This window comes from Ptychodera flava, chromosome 9, assembly GCF_041260155.1.
Source record: "Ptychodera flava strain L36383 chromosome 9, AS_Pfla_20210202, whole genome shotgun sequence".
NCBI classification, from domain to species: domain Eukaryota; kingdom Metazoa; phylum Hemichordata; class Enteropneusta; family Ptychoderidae; genus Ptychodera; species Ptychodera flava.
This window is the reverse complement of record NC_091936.1, coordinates 7,464,504-7,487,523: the sequence shown is the minus strand read 5'-3', so window position 1 is coordinate 7,487,523 and position 23,020 is coordinate 7,464,504. Positions and strand designations below refer to the sequence as shown.

Here is a 23,020-nt window from a genome sequence, read left to right as displayed (position 1 = left end):
ACAGCACTGTTCTCTTAGTAGGTTTTAATCTTAATGTCAGTGCATCTAATATGTATAATGTAGACTATTTTGAAAAGACATTTCTGATAAAATATGAAAATTTACCATTCTTCACGTTTTAAAAGTATACCTTCAACTACGGTATTTCATGAATAAAAGAGAGGCCACATGCAAGCATATTTATTGTTTGAAAAAGGTTGAAAGTTGGCAAATATATGCTGCTATGAAATTTCGATGGCCTAACACTACTTGTCCCATTACATACATCATATCAAAATACAGTAATCTTCCTTCTCTATACATCGCAATAAAAAATACTTTCATAATAAATTTTATTTGTACTCCCCTTACTGTTTTCAGAAGAGCTATTCAGTCACCCTGCAACCACTCACACAGCTAATTTCAGGAGGGCAATTTTTAGCTCGCCAGCCATTTTCAAATCACATATATTGTATGTGTACAATTGTACACAGTCATGCAGAGATCATCCTCTGCAAAATGTCAGAGTTATAATCTGCACTGAAACAAATTTTCTTACTTTCGTCATACACATGTACAGCCAAATGCAAGGGCCTTTTGTTTCCCGCACCCCTGGGTATTTGAATTTTAAACTTCCAAGAGTGGGGAATTTGACACTGCTATAAAAAATTTGTAAAATTCCCCAGTCCCGTACTCGTCCCCCCCACCTAAATCACAGTGGAAAACATTGATAAGTAGATTACTCCATCATTTTATGTATTCCTTCCAGATGTACAGAGTCATGTCTTAACTCTTTTTCAACTTTATATCCATAAATGATTTCGTTCTTTATAATAATCTTTACTGGTACTTGGAATATGTCGAACAATACTTGTAGATTGACCACTTGCCAGGCAAAATTAAGAGATTGACAATGAAAGTTACATCTGGGCGTCTACTTTGACTCAAGTCTTGAGTTAAAAATTATTTTGTATCCGCATTTTATAAAATCACACAGTATTGCAGATAATTAAGTACAATAATTGTAGAAACATTTTGACAGAGATGTTTGCTAAAGCACATTCAAGATATATGTGTTCTAATGATTCAACACTTAGTAACCACAAAATTTACAGCAGGTAGAATATACTTTGTCAGTAAAAAAAAACTAGTTACAAGGTGGAAATCTATGGTCCAGGAGTATAACTTCCACTGAACTCATGTAATTTGAATTCTTTCATCGTATTGTTAACATTTTTCAAAATGACAACACTATTTTTGTTGCTGTTCAAATTAAACACTTGAAGCAATGTATACATTTTTTTTAATCAATATGAATAGAATTTTTTTCTTTGCAAAGAGTGTGTAAAAATCTTTGAAGACAACTTTGAAAGATGAAAGAAATTGAAATCTTTCCATACTATACTCTGTATCATCAGCTTGCTGCAAATGTTTGTGTATATGTGCCAACATGTATTTAGAAGACTTTATTGTCTACCAATTCTTACGATTTCAAAAGTGAACTGATATGAAAAATAAAATTAAACATTCCCTTGTTCATTTGGAAAAGTTACTTGTTCTGTAATGATCTACTCTGTCATTGAGTGACGTTAGTGTGCTTGCTCGTGTATGTCCTTGACTCTGCTGTGATGAATGAAATCCCTTCAAGTGTGCTGAAATCAATTTTTAGGATAACGAGACATCTTTCTGTTCTGGCAAATGTTTGTGCTGAAGACTGAGCATCTGCGCATCATTATAAATTGCTGTACATTCATACTACATAAAATTACAGATTCAGTAGGTGTGCATTATAACTTCTTTTCAAAGTACAGAATCACCATTTGACCATGGTGTTTTACACATTTAATTAATCATGGTATTTGAGGACCCCATCGCTAAAAAATTCAGTCCATAGGGAGGCACAATTAGACCCACACACAATTTCCACAACCATACTTTAGTGAGTATATGCCCTATCTTTTAATGGGTCTAAAGATAGGACGCATATGGGACTTAGTACTTGTGTGTGACCTGAAAATGAAATAGTCTAAAAATCAGCAAATCGCTGGTAATAGAATGATAGGCAATGACCTAATCAGTCTTTGTTTGCTGCAAATTTGCAGCAAATTACCATTTTGCGGCAAATTTGCAGCAAATTGGTTTAAGGGTTTGCAGGAGGGTCACAGCTAGCTGCAAACTTCTGCAACTGGTTCCTGCAAGCTATATGCTTGCTGCATATTTGCGGCAAACTTACAGCAAATTTGCAGTAGAAATAATTTTCGGTAAGGGAAGTGCGAGGCATGGTTGTGAGGCAAAGGTAGAATGGCCTGCGTCTCCGTGCCCTTCCCCGCGTTAACCATGATTATAGCAAGCCATAATCATCCATAATGCTGGACAGTGACAGAATGGTATACAGTATGGGAAAAATAGATGTGCATATGAATGACTCACAGTCCTAATAGTCCACATTGAACACTGTAAAAACATTAGTTATTCACTGAGATTTATTTCCATGATTTTTATTGCTGAAAGATGAAATCCACTCGATTAAATCCCAGTGAAAGTCTTTACATTAGATTACATTGTATCACCAACAACATAAGTGAATTTAAATCCGAGTGAAATATTGTCTCAAAAATCAAAATGGTGAAAGTAAATGCTTGTGAATATTATGATGTTACAGTAATAAAATTTTAATCAGTCAGGTTAAGGCAAAGTTTGTGAAGTCCTTTTAATCTGCTTATTTCATTGTTGTTTCTCCAGGCTCTGTGGTACTCTCCAGGGAGGAACTGGGTGTTGGAACATATTGTATTTATGAAATTAACATTGAGATCTACGACAAAGATAGTCATAGGATTCATCCATCAGAGGTAAGATAACAATCACTTGCAAATAATTTTCTTGAAGTTCAGTATTTGTGACGATGGATGCAGTACTGTGTCCTTGAATGTTCTCTCAGACTCAAGAAAATTGTTCATATTATGATTCTGTGTATCGATCAGTGTAGGGCTGACTTTGAGCTATTTCAAGAACTACCTAAATTTACTCAAAGATTCAGAAAACACAGAAGTTTAAGGTAGAATGCACCTAGGGAACTTTTTACGATCCTTCTAGAGTAAGAAAAATTTTCACTGTTAGTTTTTTGGAAAGTCAAAAATTTAATTTTTTCCATAGAGTTTACACAGGAATGATGCCCATTTTGAGTTTCAAATATCGGTAATTCTGAGGTTATTTGCAAGGTGACCCCAAATATTTATTCATGATTTTGAAAAGAGAATGGTTAGAAGTATCCTTGAGGGGAAAGTTGAAGCAAAAGTCGAAGTACATAATCTTTCAATTTTTAGGCACATTCTACCTTGAGGGCACTTTGGATGTCATCCAAGTTAAAAAAAGATAATTTTTTCAGCTTAGGTTAACAATTAGAATTTAGACTGCTGTAATAAGCCGGTAGGGAACTATTGGGGGCTCAAAAACACTTTATTTCTCATTACAGTATACCGTATATGAACTACAGTGAAACTTTCTTTTACTTTCTCCAGAATATCTTTGTTGATGTGAACTTTCCTGAGAAATATTTTGCAGTTCAGTTTTCTTCCAAAAACGGTTCCTATCACATCGTATAGACTTTACGACAGGACGTGACTGAAATTGATGCAGCTCTGATATCAATGAGCTTGCCGGTAAGTGTGTGAAAGAATAGTTGTGTTAGCAGGCATTCAGACTGAAACATGTATGTAAAGCCCAGAGGTATACTCACTGTTGTTGTAACCGACTTTTAGTACACTGTGTCGTGGAACATTAGATTCAAACCAAAGTAATGTCTTTCTATTAATGTTGGTGTGCTGCAGTGAGACACATGAAAAATGTGGCATCATTACACATGTCGATGAAGTTGCAACTTACAGATACAAAAAGGTGTTTTCCAAATAAATTTCACACTTCCACTATCACATTATCTGCATATTGCTACTGGTGTAAATAGAATGCCTGTAATTCCGGTTTTATCAAGTTGCATTCGGTTGCTGGTTTATTTTCAAATGATGAAAATAAGTGACATAATGGTACCCGCATACCAATCCATTTTCTAGTCATATTACACATTTTATTTGAGATCAGTGGAAATGTAGATGATATGTGCTTTTAAAGTTTACATTGGAACATTAGAATAAATATTGACAAGAGGGTATTAAGGTGATAGAAAACAGCACTCAATTATGGGGTTCACATCAAGGCCCAGGGCTGGCCAGAACTAATCCGGCAGAATGTGAGAAGATAAGCTAATCTTTGTCCGCGTTCACATTACGTTCAACGCTGTCCTAGCCTAGATCATTTGGTAGCGTCTGCAACTGTCCACAACCGAGCCTGCAGCGGGATTTACTGCAGGTCTGCTGCCAATAATCTGGCTAAGTTCTTCGTAAAACATACAGGTCTTTCTTCCCCGACCGATCAGAAACGTTTTGAATTCGGACTTCAAATGTTTCATCTTACGTTTGCATTGATCTGGGCTACGATCAAACCCATGCTCTGACAAAAGCTGTGAGATGATATTGTAGGCGATTCGATCCCTTGTCCATCAGATTTTTCACCATATCTTCGTTCCAAATGCCTAAAGACACTTGATTTCTTCCGTAGCCCAATTGACTACTCGACTCGCCATGTCTAAAATGATACTGAATCGTCGTATAGGTCAAAGACTACACTGCATGTCAACTACAGAGGGCGTCAACTGGGACCTGAGTCGGACAAAACGCGTTCACATACGCTGTTTACTGCTCGGCCAGAGACCTGGGTCGGCCACAAACCACCCCTCTCGACTAGGACAGAAATTGTCCGGACAGTGGCCGGCCATGCAGAACCGTTCACACCTGTTTTTTGGTCGACCACGAACCTGGCTAGGACAAGGGCCGAGTCTTTTTGGCTAATGTGAACGGCCCTATAGTGACCAGATCTCTCCTTTCTATTCTATGATAAGGATGGAACGGATCATAAGTTCGAACCGGTCGCTGACAAGCAAGAAGTTGAAATTTTTGACAAAATTCTTGTCACCCCGGGAATGTGGCATTTCCATGGCAACCAAATCAGAACTCAGCTTACCATACACACTTGTGGTAAGTACTTGTTAGAGATAATATATTGTTCCACATATAAGTGTTCTTATTCATGCAAAAAAAATTGTCAGAATTTTACTTTTTTGGGCATATGCAAAAACATTTTAAAGTTCAGCATTTTATTCAGAGATATACAGTTAATTGTGTGTGTATAATTATTTCACAGACTTTGTGCCACATACAGTATTGTACAAACAATTCCAGAGTGTTATCAAACTATGGAAATAATACAAGTGTGATTGGAACGAACTGATGTAACAAACAATAAATAAACAGTAAACAAACCAAACAAATTGACTAATTTGAACATCTTGGTATGTGTATTTTCCAGCCACTGAGGGCAGCGGTAATTACAGCTGGTCATCCTCTGTGAAAGAAGTGGCGAGTGTGAATGTACACAGTACGGTGATCACAGCTGATAGCATTGGTGAGAGTGTAGTCAGTGTTTCAGATATCAGAAATGAGGCTCATTATGGAACTGCCAAGGTAGGAAATACATACAGCCCATTTCTTTTTTGAGGGAAAAAGGTTTGAGTGAATCGTCTCAGAAATGTTCAATAATGAATGACACAAACCAGCAATGGTAATTGAAATAGTTGTTTTAATATCACAGTCTAGGATGTTCATTTTCAACTGTACACTGGCTAACCAGACTGGCAATTTACTAATTTTTGCAAGGGTTTTTACATCAAAACTTTTATGACACCCAGGACTCAAATTTAGCATTATCATTTTAGTAGTAGCATTTTGCTCCGTCAGTCTCCTGTTTAGGAATGAACATTGAAAGCAAGCTAGTCTCGATATAGTACTAGCATAAATAGTTAGGCACATTTCACATGTAAACTTTTCTTGCCTGTACAACCGATATTTGAACAACTTTATTTGAAATATGCTTTTTAAACAACTAGGTTAATGCAGTGCTAGGTCATTTCTCTGTCATTAATTGACAATTTCAACTCTTGATGTCTTTTCACACCATAATAGCGCTGTTCACAATTGTAAGTTTGTTACTAAATATAGCGGCATGCACGCGACATCAGACACTGCTGCCTGAAATACGGGCTAATTTAGTCAGCGTTGCATGCATGGCTGTTGTAGAATCTTGTTGAATACTTATCTGTTCCTTTGACACTGCTTGATGTTACAGACTGAAGTTTTGCTATGCTGGTAATAATAATCATAATAATAATAATATTAATGAAGGGCATTTATGAAGTGCCTAATCTGCACGAGCTCTACATGCTATATAAAAGTTGATCAGAAAGTAAGCTATCATCTAAAGAGGTGTCTTCAGAGCATAATGAAAAGATGTTAGTGATTGGGAATGTCGGAGATTAAATTGGAGATAAGTTCCAAGAAGAAGGACCAGAGTTGGAGAATTTTAGATGAAGTATTTTTATTGATATTATAAATCCTTATTTATTCAACTTTCACAACCAGTGGTATAATACCTTGTACAGATAGAGCTGAAACCTTAGAATTGAAGTAACCGATTGAACAAAGTCACATCAATACCAAGATAAAATTTAAAAAATGAGAGCACTATGATCAAACACAGGTAGATTGTACTGCAGGTAACAACATAGATTGTGAGCAACTCTAGAAATGTGAATAATCTTGTGTTTCTTGCCTTCCAGAGGACATTGACCTACCAAAAGGTAGTTGTGCTGTTGTCAGGGTCAAAGCCTTGATTGCAGGAAACACGCTAGTCACTGTCACAAACAATGAAGGCAACGTGAAACTACAAGCTAGTGTAGTTGTGGCGACGTACCTGCCTTAAAAGGTGAGCAGTCTCACTTCAGTCTCTATGTATGCTGTGGTGTAGTTTTTCACAGTTGGCGAGTTCACAATCAGTGATACCCATTGAATGTAAACTCTGAGTATATGGTGAACAATGTTAAGAAAATATGTAAGGAAAAATGTTTCACAATCATGTATTGATTTGAACACATCCATGTGCCGGTACGTTAGAGTCATCATAGACAGCAATGAAGCTGTGCTTTTTCCGATTGATGTCAGGTGAAATTTCATGACCAGATCATAGACAATTCAATGGATTGGAAATTTTCTGTTCATAACGCAATGTCAAGTATAAATAGTTTGAATAGAATATTAATTTGATGACATAATAGCATTTTCTTACTAGGTTTACTTTGTATTCTAATAGTGTTGGGAAACTTGAAATATAAGGCATGTAAAATAGTTGATGTGAGTCAGGCTCATTAACATAGTACGTATTACTCAAACTGAGGCAACAAGTAAACTTCAGTTCATCATTTTTCAGTCAAATGGGACTATTGCACAGGGTGCGTACACTTTCCATTCACTGAGATGTTAATATCTCATATGTTAATATATGCACATAATTTGCATTTTGATATGACAGTCTTTGGACCCCAAAGAATTGGCAGTATAGTTGCCGTAGGCTCTTCAAAGACAGTGGTGTTGTCCGGGGGACCCCAGCCCTGGGTTCTCGATGCATCATTCTACTTTCAAAGCATAGAAGCAGAGCATGAAAAGTGGTTGAACTTGAAGCAAATCACAGGAAGCGGCGCTACAAGTAAGATTATATTATCATATATCTTCACAGGAGTTTTTCCATCACAGGTCTTCTGATTTGACTGAAGTGATAGTTTTTGTGTATGGAAAATATCTTTGGTTCTTTTCTGTCTAAAAGTAATTTTGAATTGTTCATTCCCAATGCACTACCTGTTGAAAAGGGTATTTCTGTGGATTCTATTGCAATGAAAGCAGCTAAGAAGAAATATTTGAACACATTTTTGGATGTAGTAAATAGTGCCTTGCAGTTTATATTGTAAAATATTGCAGCAAAAGTTTATCTACCTGGCCTTATTATATCTTTTGTGAGATGAGCTCAATAAATGAATTAAAAAAAATATAAAAAAGTGAAATGATGAGGCCACCTTTATGGCATCACTCACTTTATTTGTAGTTTAATTTTGCATTTTAATTTAATTATTTTAATTTAATCGTGCAAATTAATTAAAGTGAATGACTTTATCGATTTATTTTAGAATATTTTGTCATTATAGAATACATCAAGATCGATATACATATTTCAGTTTAACGTCCTGTTTCTTAGGGACGTTTTGAGTATGGGCGATGCCCTGACCATTAACGTTTATTTATGGGCAAGGGCGAGAGGAAAGCCAAAAGTAACAGACGAGGCTTGCCGAGCCCGTTAATTTTGGCTTTTCTCTTGTCCTTGTACATAAATAAACGTTAATGGCCTGGGCAGAGTCTGTTACTTCCATTATATCATCAACAAACCCAAGAAAACCGTCAAAATTACAAAAATTCCCAACGCAAAAGACGACGGGGCCCCCAGAAATTGTGCAATACACGACGCACTGTCACAACGGCTGTAAAATTTTGCAAATTGGGAGATTTTTTTGAAAAATAGTGTCTAAACATGTAAACAAACTATTATTGTGTATTTGTGGTCAGTCACATGCTTCAGCTCGACCAATTAAAAATGTGACAGTCAGGGCATGGTAATATAATGCAACCTATTCAGTCAATTTTATGACATTAGACTCTCCATTTGAATAGCATCCTGGAAGTATAAAGGGGTTTAACTTTTCTTATGTTCACTATTTTCCACTCATAGGTTCAGCATAATTATGTTTATTTTTTACAGAAAGCTATGATCTGTTCCATGCTGTGTGTTTGCTGTGAGCAAGTGTTGAAGGTTACCGTTGGCAACCGTTCATCATAAAAGAACCCATCCCCTGCCATTACAAACACATCACAAAGGTATGCATATATTTCAGGGCAGTCTTTCTGACTTTTCAGCCATGTGTAGTACCATTAGTGGCGGTTATTTGTAAATTTCATAGGAAAGGCTTTTTTTGTTCTTTGAAATATATACAAGAATTAAGATAAATGCTAACAATGAGTTCCTTCATATCAAAAGGTGAACATTTGATTTGCATACTTCAATAATGCTTATTTCAGAACTTTTCTTTAAAAATACATTCATCGAAAAAGTCAAGCATTCTACAGTTATCAAAAGGGAACAGATATATTCAAATTTCAAGTAAAATTTGGTCTGTAATCTTTTAGTTCATATGTCAGCATATCATTGAGTCATGAGGAAGACACCACTAGAGGGCTCTTCACACTTCCAAACTTTGATAAAAATCATACATTATCAAGTACACTTCTTTAGTAACAAAAATTGTTTATTTTTGTAATACAATTATCCTAAACTTATCACAGCTAACACTCTCACATGAGTTGTATTCAGGAAGTTGTTGAATAATTACAGTGAAGGTTGTAACACAGTAAATTACTGTGTGTCACAGGTACACCACCAGAACATGTTTTTAAAACAGTATAGAAGTATGTTCATGCAAATCTGAATTTGATATGACATACCGGTAAAGGTGTCACATACCGGTACAGGCTTTTACTTCAGTCAGGTGTTTGCAAACAAAGAACTCAATCTAAGTGACTTTCTGAAGATGAATGTTGGTGCTAATCTAGCATTTATGGCATTTATTCTCCTATGTGAAGAATGAAACAATTTGTGCGATTCCAAAGTGTTGCCATGAAAATATTACAAATTTATTCTGAAACTTCCAATGTTATTCATCTACAGGATTGCCTGTGCCAGACCAACAAGTCTTCATTTGATACCAATCATAAATACCCAGACCTGAACAGTTCATGTCAAATCATGCCAGATTCCCAACCAGGTTGGTAATTTAAAAGATGATTGTTTTTAGCTCCCATATGCCAATGTGACAAATTTTAGGTATGCATATAGGCTAGAAAAAAAAAATATTATTTTTCAGTCTATGTATGTATGTATGTATGTATGTATGTCCATGTCTGTCCATGTCTGTCTGTCTGTCTGTCTGGCCACATTAAAAACTTAAAAACCCTACCATCTACTGTTGTAATACATTTATGTAGTGTGCAGGTGCATCATGGGGTACATGCTAATTTGTTGGAATGAATGTATTTGTGTCAGAAATATGGAAATGAGGTAAAAAAATGCAAAATCACTCAAAATGCTGAAACACTGACATTGCTTGCAAGATTGGGCTGTATATTCTTTGATGGAATTATTCTTTTCAAAGTTGAATGTCAAGTTCTTCAATTTTTAGACCTAAAGAAAATCGTACAGAAATAACCTGCACAACCCAATATAGTCAACATCAGCATTTCACCAGAAATCTCACAATAACTTCTATTTTCAAGTATGAAACTTTCAAAAATGTGTTGTAAGAACTATGTTTAATGCATGTATTTTGTATGTGTACATATTTTAAGGTTTCTCAGATTTATTTCTTGTGTTTACATGTGATAAAAGTGATGCAAGGATGATTTTGGCGTTTTATTTCATTTTCAATATTTTTTCAACTTTTCTGTTCCACTGTCAGCAATGGAGAGCTAATCATACTGATTCTTGTCATCCATCTGATAGGACTTGGAAAGACAAGCTGAGCTCCATCCACTGGGTACTGTCCAGGTATGTACCGGTACTTGTGTGGTAGAGGGCGCTCTTCACAAAAGTCACAGACACCAGTCACTATTATCAAACAATAAAATTTCTCAGTGTAGTTAGGGCTGCTTAATAACAAAAAATGATTTAGAGCTATACTTTTAATTCAAAGTAAACTACATCTATCTTCCTTTCTTTCAACCTTTTGAAATTATACTGCACTTTATATTTCATATGATCTGATAAAATTGAAAAAACAATTCTGCATCCAGAGGATTTAATTTCACTCTCAGTGACACAGTACTTATCAGGCTGATTGTAATTGTCCATCCCACAACATGATTGCACAGGAATACCCAATAAAAAGATTTCTTTACAATTATCATCACTCAGGCAAAACTTGCAAAACTGCACAGCCTAATGCCTGATGGCCATGGGTAACATCACAAAGTCTACAGGCAAAATCCTGATATAGAAAGACAATCTGTTCTGCCACTGGGAACTAACCAGGTGAGTATTGTAGAGAAAACTGTACTGTTGTTTAACCACTACAGTCACCATCAATCTACAGAGGTTTGTACTACATACTGTAACAGATTGGAATAGATCTTGCTACATATATGAATGATATTTCCTTCTGGCTCCCGGTACTATTATAACACCCTGAATGTAAGGAACACAGACGGATGAGGAGTGCAACACTCCGCGGATCAGTCAGCTCAAAATGGACCAGGGAAAGACACTAAGGGTTGTCCGATTGCCCGGGCAAGTGAAAGTCGCGTTCGGGCAAGTGAACCTCCGATGCCACTTGCCCGACGGGACAAGTGAAAAAAAATAATACCTAGAAATCGAATTCACGAGAGCGATTTTCTGGTGAGGGAACACGGACTTAACAACAAAAAATTTCATATTATGTCATTGTGAACATTTCCATAAGATTTTTCATAAAATTGCATGAAGAGTTGATGAAAAGAATCATGTAATCGCTTTCAATAAAATGCAGTTCAAACAATACCACCAATTAAATACCGTACGCTGATTTTGCATATGAAAAAGCTGTTCAGCTGGTGGAGCGTACGTTCACCAAAGTTCATTGCATTGACTGTGAGGTTACTGTGTCCATGGAGGTAGGATCTCTTCCTACCTCCATGCTGTGTCTCACAATATGTCGATACGGTAAAAAAAGAAACACACAGTGGTTTTTGTGCTTTGTATGAACGTTTATAATGATGTAAAAATAAAGTCCAGTGGCGAAAAATCACCACAAAAAAGGGAGTTTTACTAAAACGTACTCTTCAATGTTAACTTGTTGAGTGACAGTGAGTGGCATCGTGGCAAGACAGCATGCAATGAAAGTCATGAGCAAGCTTTGGTGTCAACGGGTCCAGTCTTTGAATTTTCAATGAACACTGACTTAATTTTCAGGTGAATAAGCTAAAAGTTACTTGTCCGTGGCGACCAACCTCTCTATTTGTGAATTTTCCCAATCTAAAATGACTGTCAAGAAGCAATTGGAGCGAGTTTGACATCGAGAAATTCAGCTTTCAAACACATAGAAAAACACTGATGCCTTTATAGGTTGTTGGTTTAAATTCTATTTAGTCTGCGCATGAGCATTAAAAAGACCACCTAGGTTATTAGAAAACATAGGATACTGGTATAGTGCGATGGTAATCCAAACTTCATAGGGCTTGTGTATGATGTCAGCGCAGTAAAAATATGACAAAGAAGTACATTATTTTTCAGAAGCTTCAAAACATTCCTTTATAGCTTCAGATTTTTTTTCTTTCTGTATATATAAATTAAAACTTTTAACTGCAAAAATACTTTGAAGGTACAATTAAAATGGCTGTTATTATTTGTACATTAAGACCCAAGAAAGTAAACATACAAACATATGAACTGTTAGAATTTTTTCTATGAATATGAAAGCCCCACTACCTGTAAATCTTGAAATTTGTTGACATGAAAAGGCTTCCTATTTTTCCTGGTTTTCTTTAAATTCTACCCATTAACAGGATATAGTCTTTTGCAGCTTTACAAAACATTCTTTAGTGAAAAATTGGACAAGTAAATTTACATGTTAACATTATTTGATTTCCCACCATACTACAAAGAAAACAAAAAAATTTTGTCCCAGTTGAAAACATTCAACACTATGCATTACATTGGACTACTCTGTCGTTTCCGTGAATATTCAAATGCATATATGCACGGTGTACACTATTTTTGCTATATTTGCATTGGGTACCATTTTACGTTTGGGCACACATTATTTTTCTTGTTCAAAATTGCACATGCAGTCTCACTTGGCAGTTAACAATACTTGTATTCCAACCCATCAAAGAGCACATTCCCAAAAACTTTTTTTAGTTCAGAAGTAAAATCACATAAAGAATGCTAAATGATACAGCTAGTGGGGCTTTGATAATTAATTTAATATAAATGAGCCATCCAGCACTCTTAGAAGTGTGAGGAGAACCCTATGAGAATGTCTGACATTTTCTCATGATAACATGATAATTTTCAAAATAAAGTGTGTGAAATGAAAAACCAATGTTTTAGCTTTTTTCAAACACGTAAATTATACTGGGCAAGTGGTTTTCCAATTCGGGCAAGTGAACTGAACCCCCCACTTGCCCGAAGGGCAAGTGGAAAAAAAAATAAGTGTCTTTCCCTCTGGATTTGTTACCAGTTGTTTTTGTACACAAAATAAATACAACAGAAGCATCAAGTTGGTTTTAAACTGCTGTTCATTGCTACTTACATGTAAACAGAGTACAAGCTATGTATAAGGTACAGATTTGAACCAGTAACATGTAGATAGGATTATGAACTGCAAGCCATAAACTTTATTAAAAAGTGCTGGTGAGCTGAAAATCACTCTCCTAAAATTATCTGCGGGAGTGTTATGAGAGTGATAAAACTACTCCCCCGAAATGCATAGGGAGAGTGAAGCAAATAAAAAAAATTATGAAATCGTTAATTGTGTCTTGTGCATTCTAATTGAGAATATCTATTTTTACTTTTTTTTCTTATTTTTTGTTTTTGTTATATTTGTTTGTTATAGGAACTTAATGTAAGTATAATCATAGTAAGAACCAGTATCGGCAATACAGTCCTGATCACTGGCAAGTTACAAAATACAGACAACTTACTGTGCTAGGATATAACACTATCGATGTAGCACTCTGTAATTAACATTATTTCTAACCACCTCTTAGCTAATTACAATCTACGATGACCATTTTCTGTTGACAAAAAAATTTTTCTTTTTATAGCTTCAGAAGTTTTACATACTTCACAATTTTCTCTTGTTGCACTCCTTTCAGAACGTCTACTTTTGAAGTTCGATATCGCGATGCTCTTTTGTTTGCAAGGCTGGTTTTCGCCCGAGTGCCCATGGGTTGCATGTGATTAACAATGGCGGCGCGGATATGAACGCTTCCCTCGCATAGAGAGAGAAAGGTAGACTTTGCCTAAGTTTATAAGCGCGGCTGAGCACATCGTGTACCTAGGCCATCAAATCTACCCCGTTTTGGCCACTTAGACGGAAAATTTGTGAAGTTTGGGGCTGCGAGAAGGTATATATCGCCAATGAAATGATGCTGCCTTAGCGGAATCGACAGCATCCGGGAACTTTTAGGGCCGTTTGCGAAATTTGAATGTAGCCGCCAAGCGGGGCCGAGGGCGGAGCCATGGTTTAACGTTATTACATATGCTGACATAATTGATCGTACGGCCAATGAACGCTCGTGACCTTTTTTACACTTGAAAGTTACACTTACACTGTACGATTACTTCATGGTCTGTCCAAGGATGGAGGTGCCTCAAGTCAACGGTCCAAGCTATGTATGTGTGATTACAAAGGGATGACGGGTTGCAGATGCGTTTGTTTATGATAGATACCCGTTGACATTGTGAAAATATGTCAAGTTCAGCGACTTGGCGAGGAGACCTCAAAACAGCGTACGTACGTACAAACACGCAGTCACCTTCCAATTGAACTTGTGATTTTCAGAGATTATACAATGAAATACAGGCAGCGTTGACTCGTCTATTTTGCTGCTCAGCAAAATATTAAAACACAGTCACGGACGTGTTTTACAGACAAAGCACAGACAATGTACCTTGAAATCGATATCTTTTTTATTGAAAAGGCGTACGCGTGCTGGCGTTACGAGAACATGTTACTTTTTTATGAATATGTTAGACAAATATATCCATGTCTTGCAAAAAATACTGAGAAAAAGTAAAATTTTAATAATATTATCAATAGTTTTATTACAGAGCTTCCGTTAACGCAAAATCCTGCGTATTTCAAGCATGTTATTACTTTGAAGTACGCAAAGTAAAATGACGTCTGCGTAATCCGATACGCATTAAAAAGCGCAGTCTCTGTAACAAAGACATGAGCACACGTAGTTTCCCTTCAATGTGAAGTTTATCCAGGACTAAAAATAAATTGTTTGCTGATAAAAATGTTCATAATTTAGCAATATTTTGTCTGATAAAAATGTTCATAATTTAGCAATATTTTGTCCTACATCCTGTCAATCACGTTTTCCTTCAAGTCCGTACCAATAAAAATGTAACAAGTTCAATAGAGTTCGTCGTTATTGCAAAAAAAAATGTTTTTTTTTTCCGCTGCGCCCAATGCATACTTGTAAACCCTGAAGATCTCCTAGTCGAATATCAAGTTTAAGTTAATGCTACGCAAACTTAAAAATAATAGTTTTATGCCGGTCTGCAAACTTATTCCAGATTATTGCAAAATTGGCCATAATTGCAGCCGTGATTCCAGTCTCATCTGTCCCGTGTGAGCGCGTGGGTTCAGTACCCAAAACAGGATTACAAAATCGAAACGTAACTGTCTAAGTGACTTTGCCTGATCTAAATGATCTGATGGTGATAACCATGGAAGGCCCGAGACTAAGTGAATTTGACTTCAGAGCAGCGATGATAGGTCAAGCAGCGAAGCCAATAGTGGGAAGTTGTAGTCTAAATAATTAGTAAGAAATGAAAATCGTCGACAGAAATAGAACAGAACAAATTGTGAAACTGATATCAAAGAAAAAACATTGTCACTGATGCTGTTTATTGAACACTTTATTCATTGACTTTTGAACCGGTTTTCGATATCGCGTAGACAGCTGTATATAGGTACTTACATGTAGTCATGTTGTACGCATTTTTGGTACATTTTACGCAAATACAAAAACAATTTGCGAACAGCCTTACGCAGATTTGGAACCGAAGCTCTGCAGTTTTATCACACTCAGAAACTGAAGCGAGGACTTTCTGTCTTCGGGAAAAAACAATTGACGCTACACACGGATGCAGCAGGGTCTATGGAAAAAATACTAAAATTTTGAAACGAGAACGGGCAAGAAAATGTCAGCACGTTTGTAAGCCTGGAAGTGTTAGTCGTGTTCCTTGCTATCCAAGGTATTTGTGGGTACGGTGTGCACATGGCGGAGGTTCTTCGGGAATAGGTGGATACCGTGGAAACCTAGCTGTGATATCGCAGCGGCGAACGCGTTCAAATCAAAGGTCACCGCCACGGTCAAATATTACAGCTAGTGGAAACATTTTAATTGCTACGGATTAGTCGCTGATGCGTTTCGCGGAGGAGGGGCAGAGGAGTCGGTCCCAGTTGATGACAGTGTGCTCACTGTCGTCGGAAGTTCATCTGGACGTTTGTAATGGACGTACGTGATGACGGTGTCATCAAATAATATGGATAAGGTGTATATAATGCTGGCAAACACGATCGCAGCAATCTATATTGAGCTTCCTGCTGCGGTGTTTGTTCAGTTGATGCTGTCCCCGTTTCGCTGAAGCTACCACCTCCATTGATCGCATACCCAGTAAGCTGCTTTGGAGCAACCTTACAACTGCTATAAAGTTCGAAAAATACATCGTCCAACTAGAGAAATGAAACTCATTCCACGTTTTGATGTTGATCAGACACATGTACATTCGGGTCAACTGATGAGAGGTCTAATCAAAGGTCACGAGCGTTCACTGGCCGTACGATCAATTATGTCAGCATATGTAATAACGTTAAACCATGGCTCCGCCCTCGGCCCCGCTTGGCGGCTACATTCAAATTTCGCAAACGGCCCTAAAAGTTCCCGGATGCTGTCGATTCCGCTAAGGCAGCATCATTTCATTGGCGATATATATCTTCTCGCAGCCCCAAACTTCACAAATTTTCCATCTAAGTGGCCAAAACGGGGTAGATTTGATGGCTGATTTATGGACTTGCCAACACCGGGAGAAATTTTGAGAATAAACATGCAGAAGTGAAGAAAACGGAGGTAATTCATGGGTATGTCAGTTTACTCTCGAGTGGAGCTGGCTACCTTCTCATTATACACACTGTGTAGTATACTCTCGCCGTAGACTGAACCTGGGTAATGGTAACTCTCGCCGTAGACTGAGCCTTGGCAATGGTGTCACTTGTATATTTTGGCATAGATTGTGAAACTATATGAGGGTTTTCCAGAGGGTTGTTCACATAAGCACATTACAATGTGTAACATATGACTTTATTAATCATAATCATAATTCATTAATAATCATAATTATCAAAACAATGGAGTTTCCAGATGGCATTTACACAAAGTAGACGACATTGTGTGTAAAAAAGTTTTAATATTCTGTTACATTCATATTAATAATTTATTAATATTCATAATTATTTTTTATGATAATAATAGGAAAAAAACATCACAAATTATGCCTACTGGACCTGTGCATCAACGTCTTCAAATATTTCTCCAAACTGCATATTCAATTCTTGTCGAAATCTCTGTGCTCCTAATTCATCGGGAATACGGTTCTTCCTAATTATGAAGTCAGCTAAACGCTTTTCAAGAAAGTAAGTACGAACAAATGAGGGAGGACCGCAAAATTCGTGTTGAATGAATTGCCTGTATGATCTATGGGAGTGCCCACTCCGGACAGATGCCAGGCTTACGTTCAATATAGTCCTGGTTGCGTACTCTGTACAGACATTGCATATAAAGCAACACAATTTGATGAGTTTTACTAGCCACGGCCACGGCTAATCCCTTGTAGGGACCGTGTGTTTTCGGAACGCGAAATGAGAAATAGAAGACACGGTATTGGCACACACGTACGCATGGCCTTTGTTTCTCTTGTTCATATGTTCGCTACAATTTAATTGATTTTTACAAAAAAGAAGCTGAAAGTCTGCAGGCTGTACCCTGTCATTCCAATGATGAACACGTGCTCAGACGCCAGTTTTTTGCAGTGCATTCATTCTGTGAACTTGTCGCAGTCCTGTCCAAGTTGCCACGCGAGCGGAAAATCGTTTGCGTGGATTTTGATTTGCGCGAGCGCTAGGCGAGCGGAGCAATCGCTCGCCTCAAATCTCATGCCCTGTAACTTCAACTTCTGATGTACTCTCAGATATTCTGTACTGTTGCTGAAGTATGAATTTCTTTACTGCTCCTAGTGTTCAACCTGTCAGTACACCAATGTCCAATAATATTGACAACTGAATATCCGTCCAGACTAGGATTTGAATATCCGTCCACACGAGGATTTATATGTCAACAATAACATTGCATATTGTTCACAGTACTTAGTGTTTACAAGCTTAGTAATCTGAATGCAATTTAATTTTACCAGAAGACTGGGAGTTTGTTTTACAGCAGAAAATAATTAACTTTTGAAGCATATAATTATGTACTTTTGGAGCTTTGATAGAGGTAATTAAACACTGCACTTTACATTATAACTGGGTTGTGGTTGCCGTCTTTTTAGTTTTAGATATTGTACAGACATATTTTTATATTTATATTATACATATTTGTTAACTTTGAAATCAGTGCCTAAATTTTTGATAGTTGTGAGTACAAAATCAACTGTACGTGTCAATCAATGGTCCTTAAAAATACTTATAAAGCTCAATTATGCAAAAACTTTATGCATGTATAATTTATAGAGTCAGTGAGTTTCTGACAAACCAGGAATGTGTACAACCTAAAGGGCTAAAGAAAGATTTGGGAGCCATGAGAAAGATGTTTTGTATGTTTGTCCTTTGAAACAATCACACCACAAAAACTTCACAAAACATACCACAGACAAGAAATTCCAAACTAATTAACTGACAAACTTTATTTCATCAAGTCATGGTAATATACTTCCAAGAATGAGCCTTGTTTGAAACTAAGAAAAACCTTGGATAATTGGCACTATTGACACAGTCCCTTTTTATCACACATTTTAGGTTTACATAGGATTCAATGTAATAAAAAGGCAAAATTGAGAGCTTGAATCCAAAATTGCTGAATGAAAAGCTGGATTGATATGTAAATAATCATAAATGGCAAACAGAATTATTGTGAGTGTACAGTATGGTTTCATGTACATGTTGCCGTAAATGTTACATTAAAATGCCAAATTGAGTGTTTGAATCCAAAATTGCTAAAATGAAACACTGGATTGATATGTAAATAGTCATAAATGGCAAACAGAATTACTATGAGTGTACAGTATGGTTTCATGTAAATGCTGCAGTAAATGTTACATTCAAAGTGACTTTTCAAAAGTACTAATATTAAAATTGTTAAAATGAACTTTAAATCCTCAGTGGATATTGTAAATGGGCATAAATGACAAACAGGAGTACTGCACATGTAAAGTATGAATTCATGTAAATGCTGCTGTCAATAGTATGTAAATATCATGTTGAACTGAAACTTTTTAAAAAATATAACATTGATATACTCCATGTACGGTTTTACATATGAGTACGTATTCTGACACAAGTGAAGATAATATGGCACCAAAGATATAATAACACTTGAGATAGAAAAAATGAACATGAAAATACGCATCTCAGCACATAAAATAGAGTGCCCAAAACACTTAATAATTATCAAAACCATTGCTGATATGCATTGAATTTGTAAATAAATTGGTAGGCAGCAATTGACCAGGTTCTCTGTGACATGTACTGGGGGTATCTTGTTCTGCAGCTACAGATGCAGAAGAGGAAGGCTGTCCCTGATGACTTGCCTGTGGTGTGTTGGAGAAAGTTGGGACAACTGGTGGCCGCTGATAGGTTGGGAAATTGTGAGGTCGTTGAAAATCTTGCGGCTGTGTAACTTCTGGTCTTTTCATTTGACTCAGGAATCCAAAGAAGGCCTCGTAGAGCATGCTATCCTGCCGCTGCTGTTGTTCTTCCATTCTAAGTCTTCTTTCCTCCAAAGTTTGACGTCTCTCTTCCAGTTCTAACTGTTTCTGCATTAGTTCTGCTTGCCTCTGTTCTCGCTTCTTTTCCCTCTGCTGTTCGAATGTGAAATATTTTTCCATCACCGAGTTTAGCCCTCTCTGCATTTTGTTCTCACGTTCTTCTTTTTTTTAATTCTCATTGCTGTCAGATGAAAAATAGATAATTAACACTTGATAATTGAGCCGACAATAATTTTTTTCAGTATGTGCGATCATAACATCTGTACAACCAGCACAGGTAAAATTGCTCAAATGATGGGAAGTTGTTGTGGAAGAGGTTCTTATTATAGTTTTATTATTTTTCTTCTCACTAGCAATTTTCTCTCTGGACTACTTGACCACAAAAATATGTTCAAACGCTATGTATTTGAAATATGAAAATGTTCATAGAGGAAATATATTATACAATGGAACCTCCGCTTGTTGGCACAATGTTTTGCAGTACGAAGTAGTGTAAAATCATCCACTTGTTAACCAGAAAAAAACAAGTAAAATAATGAACACCACTCTTTCTACATGTTCTGTCCTTAGAATATAATGAAGCCAAAACAATCATAACACTTGTACATTTGTATCATTAGTAGAGAGAAACTTACTTCTTCTTTTGACAACAGCACTCGCAGTATCATCAGGATCATCCTGGGGAGATGGTCTTTCACAGGTCTCAGCATCTATGTATTTGGAAGAAGTACAGAAAATTGTATTACTTAAAATTTCTGTGACATGACGAACAATCTACAAGGATACAAAAGGAATATGCATCTAAAAATGGAAATGATGGTGCTGGCTGTATTGCTCAGTGTTTGCATGTTAAATTTGTTGTAGACCTATAATCGTAACAATTTACAACAAACTAGTTTCCCCTTTGGACTTTTTTCACAGTGTTCTGCAGTTTTATATTAGGCTGAAATTTTCCTCCGAAATTAACTCTCACCTTCAGGTTCTTCTCCTCTGTCTGGGGAGATGTTTTCCTCTACATCAGTGAGAACTCTTCGGGGCCGTTTCTTCAAGGGCATTCCAATCGGTGTTGTTACTGGAAATAAACCCCAAAATTGATATCTTTAGTTTCCTTGAAACACACATGTATAATTGATACACTCTGCACTTTGTACTCTGAGTTACAGAGAGCAACACTAGACACCTAAAGCATTAAATTCAAATTATATATTTTGAGCCTGTTTCTTCAAAGACATCCACATGATGGCACATGGAATAATGGCATATTATTTCAATATAAGAAAATAATAAGAAGTTGTAATAAATGTTACCTCTGCTGTCATTCACATCCGTTGCAATTGTACTGGTGCCATCACTTTTGTCTTGGGCTGTTGCTTGATCTGGTGAAATGTGGCTACTGTCGTCACTTCCTGTAAAGATCAACACATTCATTATTCAATACAGGACATGAAACAAAGGTAGCATACAAGCATGAGACAAAGGACAGGAAATGCTAAGTGCATGTTCCTACAAGGGTTGTTCAACACTTGTCCTGTTAAACAGTAACAGTACAAGCGATCTTTCCTCATTTATTTGAGCCAAGAACGAAACTATGCCTCATTTATTGATATTCAACCACAGCAGTTCGGGCATTCTGTTCGTCAAAACAGATGTAAGGACACTCATCTGGTTATAAAATAGACCATCACTAGAATTACGCATAACCTCTCTACAGATGATCCCTTACTTAGCTTCGTAATTTGATAGACGGTACAGGCAAAATGTCTTACCATTTATACTGTCTTCGTCTGAATGGTGTCCAATTGAAAGGCTCTCCATGACAGTGTTTCTCCCAAGGATCTGCGACAGTTCTTCAAAGAAAGGCATCGAAATTCTGCCTCTGCCGCTCCGTCTGTTGCTGTCTACAACTTCCTTGTATTTCAGCTTCAGTGCCTTCAGCTTGCGGTGGCACTGGTCTGCTGTCCGGTTCAGGCCTCTCTGCAGAGCCTTTTCTGCTATCTTTTTATAAACGAGGCTGTCCCGACACGTCCCGTTTAGCATTCTTTGGATACTTTCGTCAGCCCAGACTGAAATTAGCAAGCTTATCTCGTCGTCGGACCAGTTATTACCACGAGATGTAGTACTGTGTTCGGCAGCCATTGCGAAAGTGAATATTGTATGTTGGTTGTTGTTTGTTTTATGTTACAAATACCTGTCGCGTGAGGGCGTTTGAAACGCCTCTGAAGCGTCTCAGTCTGTCCATACAGCGATTTGCGGATAGAGTTAATCCCTACAACGGCTCAGGTCGGGCCGACTGAAACCGTCTCAAATCTGAAACGCTTCAGAACCACTTCGGAGTGTCCATACATGACTTTTTGTGCCAGTATTGGCCCAGAACCGTTTCAGAGACGTTTCAATGGCCTGTGTATGAACGGCATATTAGTGACCTGGACTCCATTTCATGATATGTGCAAGACTAATTGTGAAAGGTATGTCAAGGCAGTTGCAATTACATACTGACTAGCAGATTGTTCTCTTGGCATTTTGTCCACTGTACTGTGCTAGTATATGTGATTACATTAATGTTTCTTTTCTTGTTTTTCTTTTTTTGTTTTAGCCCGTTTGTAGTCCACGGAAAGTAAACCAAGACACTGACTGAACAATCAACTGGATCAAAAGTAACTGTTCCCAATATAGGTTGGATATGCCAACACTTTGTTATGAAGATGCCATGGACTAAGGGAGATATCCTGTGAAAGAACTGTTGATGAACTTCTGATTTCTTTTGTTTTGTGTCATTTGTTAGCATTTCCATCTGCAATAAATGTAAGGTAGGAATTCAATGAAAAACCTGGTAAGATTTTCTTTTTTTTGTGAATGTGTGTGAGTGTTTGTACCTGTGGCTACATTCTGAAAACTTACATCAGCACAAGAATGAATAGCTAGAGTGTGAGTGGTCGTGGCAAAGTGTGGGTAGGGGTATGCTACTGGGGGGTGGTGCTACCCATGGGGTCAGCTTCAATAGCGGTATGTATACCGTAAATCCTGTTTGTGGCAAGTATAACCGCAAAAAAAATTCTGCAAAGCCTAAACTTTTGTGGCAAACATACCACGATATGCATGAGTGTCGTGGTAAGCATACCACAATATGTGCGCCGCAAAATCCATCAACATGCGAAAATCTCAAGCTATGCGTAAGTTTACCACAACTTGTTGTGGAAACTTACCAGGCAATTATGAAGACGCAAGCTTTAATTTTCGTAAGGGAAGTCAC

At 37.0% G+C, this 23,020-nt stretch overlaps 1 protein-coding gene across 1 annotated transcript; it reads right to left on the bottom strand.

Moving 5' to 3' along the window:
- Window positions 1–18,664: 18,664 nt before the first annotated feature.
- Window positions 18,665–22,184, bottom strand: LOC139139896 (myb/SANT-like DNA-binding domain-containing protein 7). The gene is made up of 5 exons (XM_070708865.1): window positions 21,537–22,184; window positions 21,078–21,176; window positions 20,744–20,842; window positions 20,406–20,480; window positions 18,665–19,951 (listed from the first exon to the last, which is right to left on the bottom strand). The coding sequence occupies exons 1-5, from the start codon at window positions 21,904–21,906 to the stop codon at window positions 19,899–19,901; spliced, it is 696 nt and encodes a 231-aa protein (XP_070564966.1). The 5' UTR covers window positions 21,907–22,184; the 3' UTR covers window positions 18,665–19,898.
- Between the last annotated feature and the right edge of the window lie 836 nt (window positions 22,185–23,020).

Excerpts from the sequence above, each read along its gene's own strand:
- LOC139139896 (XM_070708865.1), bottom strand. The coding sequence starts at position 21,906 with ATGGCTGCCGAACACAGTACTACATCTCGTGGTAATAACTGGTCCGAC. Across the intron at positions 21,177-21,536 it reads AGACGAAGACAGTATAAATG|GAAGTGACGACAGTAGCCAC; the intron begins GTAAGACATTTT and ends TGATCTTTACAG. Across the intron at positions 19,952-20,405 it reads TGCTGTTGTCAAAAGAAGAA|CAATGAGAATTAAAAAAAAG; the intron begins GTAAGTTTCTCT and ends TTCATCTGACAG.